Source organism: Anopheles aquasalis, chromosome 3 (genome assembly GCF_943734665.1).
Source record: "Anopheles aquasalis chromosome 3, idAnoAquaMG_Q_19, whole genome shotgun sequence".
Classification (NCBI taxonomy): Eukaryota; Metazoa; Arthropoda; class Insecta; order Diptera; family Culicidae; genus Anopheles; species Anopheles aquasalis.
Window position 1 is genome coordinate 51,403,549 of NC_064878.1, and position 5,000 is coordinate 51,408,548.

The window sequence follows — 5,000 nt, forward strand, 5'->3', positions numbered from 1 at the left end:
GGAGCCGTACGTACGATTGGCATTTGTCGTAATCGCTATTGTCGCTGTGTGGCCAGGGGCTTGTTGTGCATCGGAACTCGCGTCGCTCCGTTCGGAAACGACTGCAGTTGAGCCAAGATATGATCGGTATTACGACATTTTTGGATATTGTAAGTAGCTTCTCCGTTCTTGAAGATAATTTTCAACACCCGCTTTACTCCTAGGGTGGCCCTGGTTTAGTGATTTATCGACGGTGATCATGATCAAGCTTAAAATATGGATCATTCTGGTAGCGATGCTCGTTTTCGGTGATGGCTATTACTGGTCCAAGACAAGCGGGCCGAGTATCTTCGAGAAAAGCCAGTGGGCCCAAGGACCGGGCTGGGGTCGAAGGAAACGCCGGTCCATTGAACAAACGGATGCTGCAGATCCGAGTCTAGCTGAGCAGATCTTCGATTCGCTGGACATTAGTGATGACACGTGCCGGAAGTGGGTCGTTTGTGAGCTTTATCTAGAAGCGAAACGTGTTCCAGCAGTTTGGCAAACGTTGAACAGCCAAGGAGCGGAAGTGTTTCGTGCATATCGTTCCAAATCGACCACCCTAACGAGCTCAGCAGAGTGTCGGAAGCATTACCCTTGTTCGTCGATGCAGCAGCAACGTGATCAAGCCGCGGATGAAGAGGACTGGAGATGGCCGCGATATTTTTAAGTGAACATTATCCAAGCATCGTTTTATTATTTATTTATTTATTAAATTTGTGAATAAAGGTGTTGCATTTACAACTAAGTGTAAGGAGTATTATCAAAGTATTGTTTGGTAAATGTTGGCTTAACGATTGCAAAGAAGAGAACCGTCTTGAAGAATAACCAAAACGTACTGATGAAGACAATGCCCAACACGAAATCCACTGCAGTCACGACCACTACAGTTTGGAGAAAGAGAAAGAGATCAATCGATGATCAGAGCATAAATCAAGCATAAATCACTCAATGTACTTACCAGTTTCGGTCAGTTGGCTGCTTTTAACACCTGATTGAAATGCTGTGTATGAAGAAAATGCCTTGGCCACTTCATTATCGATGCCGCTACTCGGAGCAAACGTTACTGCCACAGCAAGACCGATAAAGAACCACATTTTCGAGAGCGTGGCCTTGTACTAACTTACCCTACAGCGAATACTCATGTCACCGCTGAGGATTGAAGATCGCGTGACGGTACAATATCTGCTCTCGTTCGTCTTCTGGTGAAACAGACCGTATCTTTCTTTTTGGTCAGGCAAACTCTGTCTTTATTCTTCTAAACTTATCTTCCCAAAACAGTTGCCAATCACTCACAGAAACGCTGGTACTTCTCCCGTGCCAATCGTGATGGAATTCCGTTGGTTCATAAAGCACAATGGGCGATGTACAGCCATGTTTCGCGGGGAGAGATTTAAACAGCAGTACGAGCACAAATACGCCCAACCAGAATGAACCCTTGATGATCCACAGAATACTGTGAGCAATCCACCAACGCCATGCATATGGATATGCTGTGGAAGGGAAAGAAACTATTATAAACTATAGTCCACCATTGCCATTCCTCTAATACTGACGACTAGAATGACGCCTTCTGGCTTCCAACTCCTTGCCATCGCTCGCTGTAATGGATAAGCTACACGAGAGTAGAATTGCTAGGAATACGAAGTAACTGATTTTGCTGCGGAACATGTTGAACGATGATCTCCTTAAAAGGTTCATCTGGGGACTGCAGCCAACTGATCGATCGAGGAAACGGCTTTGCTTCATTCATGTTTACAAAAAAACCCTCTAATTGACGCTAACAATGCCGACCGAGGGAGAAAACACTTTCACTGCCAACTGAAAACCTTGCCAGCATGAAGGTTAACTCATTGTCATATGCTCACTGCTCGATAAAGGATCGATCCAAGATGATAGGCTGGGTGCCGTGGACCATGTGCTCAGCGCTGTTTTATGTTGCGGCCGCTTCCGCAATGACCATAAAGCAGGAATCGGCAGCTGCAACAAGTTTGGCTGCAACAGGACGACATGACGATCATTTTAACAGTGAAGGTAAGTAGATTCGATTAACGAATCGTGTGATCTACATCGTATAATTTGTTATCTATAAAATAGGATTCCCAGCCCTTGTGTTTGGATCTCATGCAGCAGCTATAGCGGCTTTCACGTACGGAATCATCATATTTTTAAAAACATTTCTCCTTATACATTTCGGACTCGTGAGAGAACACGAGGCAGAAACGAGGTGGTCATCGCGAGCGATCTACGATCCCCAACGGTAGGGTTAATGTACCTTCGAAAGGATACTTAGGAATGCATGGAAGTAATTTATGTTATTTATTTTACTGTAAAGTTTATGTGAATAAATATATTATTTTATTTATAAATCATTTCCCAAAAATTAAAATGAATGAATTGATCCGAAATATTTTGCAGCATAATTTCACCAGCAGTCAACGTTGACATGGATTTTCATGGGAAAGTGATACGTACGAGAGCACAACAGAAATTGCATTTGGCTGGTTATCAACCTGATTAACACATCTGCTCAAATTGATTCATCATCGAATACGAGCAGGTTCAACTGCGCGGATGCGAGGTCGTTAAAACAGTGTTGCTTGAAACGCTAACCGTGCAGCATGAGCATGATGTGTCGTGTATCGATTCGATACTGGCTTACCCTTTTGGTTGGATTAATCTACTTAGTGAGTGTAGCGTGGGGACGGAATCATCGGCATGATCACCACCATGAACCATTGAAGTACAGTTACGGAATATGTAAGTTTGCACTCTTTGCATCGTTCCCTCAAAGGAAATCGACAGCTTGAAACGTGATCTCTTGTGCTTATAGATGCACCAACGGGCTGGACTGTAGCGCTCTACATCTGGTATATGATCAAGCTAGGATCCATTCTCGCTGCTCTGCTGTTGCTCCTGTTTGCCAAGAAATGGAATACGCGACATCAACCGATCATTCTTGAAGGGTCACCCGAGTATTTGTAAGTAGATCAAATGAGATGAGATATAATGGATGATGTATTAACAAGCAAAACTAATTTCGCAATTCATCAGTCACCATCGGTCGCTGGACGGATTTGATCGACTACAGCACAGCAGCCGACAGGAAGCCACGCTGTTCTGGCGGGATCGTATGGCAGCTTTGCGAGAGAAGTTGGGATAAGAAAAGATATTTATTTGTTTAAACATCGCTAAGCTATTTATTTTTTACATTTATTGAATAAAACAATGAAATATGACATGAGATTTTTTGGAATGGAATGAACTTTTGGAAAATTCAGTCAGGCGCCTCCATTTCACGCTCTACACATGATCATGCCATGTGATTGGTTCCATGGAGCCGGAAGTAAACATTTCACTTTTGGAGGCCAACGATCCGGTCGTGTTGATTAGGATCGTTTAACGCTAATTAGGACGAGCGACAGCGTGCCGTTGGACGGTTTCGGTCTTGGGAGAAAGGAGTTTTCAAACGAGCCTCTTCCGGTAAATCGCTCAGTATCGCTTCATTTCTCTCGTGGTTTGGCTCGGTGACCTTTGTCCAACCATGGCATTGCGCATTCGTCGGTTACTGCTGATCATCATCATTTTGCTTGTTTCGACGGAAATCTCTGCCCAACGATTACGGCGCCGTCGACCACATTATCCAAAGTTTGAAATATGTAAGTGAACCTTAAGTAAATGCTACGATCGAATAGTAAAGAGAATGTAATTGGTTTCATTTTGTTTCGTGCTTTAGTGTGGCCCTTGCATTGGGTTGCTGCTGCATACGTTTGGGGTTTCCTGAAGTTGGGTTTCATCTTCGCTGGTTTGATGCTACTGCTGGCCTACCGAGGAGTATCATCTTGGTGGAGAAGTGATCGAATAGTTGTGCCTGATTGGGCACCTGTATAGTGAGTTCTGTTTTCTCATGATTTGTTAACGCAATATGATGGCGAAATCTTCTCTTTTCAGTCATTATCGTGGATTCGGTAGCGAGGTCGTGGCATCAGCAGCCTCTCTGAATGATAATGTTTTATTCTGGAATGATCGAATCAATGAAGTGATATCAAAGTTTTAACGTATAAAAGACGAACGATTGTGATATGAATATGAATAAATGATTATTCGCATAAATGCCGTATGCCATATGTAGTGCACATACAGTTTTTATATAGAAGAGTGGATAAAGAAAAATATAAAAATGTTGTACGAAAAAGGAGATGAATTTAAATGAAAAGGTGTATTATTTGCAGCTTGAGATTTATTTTTTTTTTAATAAATAGTTTAATAATCTAATTAAATAGATAAATATGACCTAAATTACTAACTGTTATCCTGCTCTGTGACTGCTTCATCATAATCATCGATCTGCCCGTTGCCCTGACCGTCGAAAACATTCATCGTTATCGATTCTCCCTTCGCTTTGCACTGCGGATAGAGTTTAGCGCACTGTTCGATGCTGGCTGCTGCTACATCTTCCGCCGATCTGTACTTCCGGAAAATGTCCACACCGAGCATACGGGTGCCGAGCTTCAGCAGGAAATCATCCTTCGCCCGTACGTCCACCTCGCACACGAACCGCTTCCGACAGTGCCTTGTGTGCACTCCGAGAAAACTGAACGCGAGATCGGTCATCATATCGGTGAGGAGGAGATCGGATTCCTCCCCGGGCCGGACCGCCTCCCGAATGGAGCGCCGATGGTGATGCGGATCTTCCCAGACGATCTCTTCGTGGTGGTGATGATGGTCCGGGTAGTACGGTTCTCTCAAGATGATCGGTGCACAGCCACGCTTGGCCGGGAAGCCTTTGAAAAATGCCCAAATCATAATGATCCCGAGCCAGATGGCACCTTTGACGACCGCGATCACGAACGCAGCGATACCCCAGCCCCAACCAAAGGGATAAACTGTGGAAAATATGATGGATAGAAATGTGAACACGTTATTGAATACATTTCAGCTGCCGCTTTTATAGCTAGGTACTTACTTGATGAATGAAAAGG

The 5,000-nt window shown here is 43.9% G+C and overlaps 1 protein-coding gene across 1 annotated transcript in view; it reads left to right on the top strand.

Moving 5' to 3' along the window:
• LOC126576743 (uncharacterized) overlaps positions 1-688 on the top strand; it is a 690-nt gene extending 2 nt beyond the window's left edge. The window contains exons 1-2 of the mRNA XM_050238048.1: positions 1-149; positions 204-688. The exon at positions 1-149 is cut by the window's left edge and continues 2 nt beyond it. Coding sequence (XP_050094005.1) covers positions 1-149; positions 204-688 — 634 coding nt within the window. The remainder of the gene's footprint in view (positions 150-203) is intronic.
• The last annotated feature ends 4,312 nt before the right edge of the window (positions 689-5,000 follow it).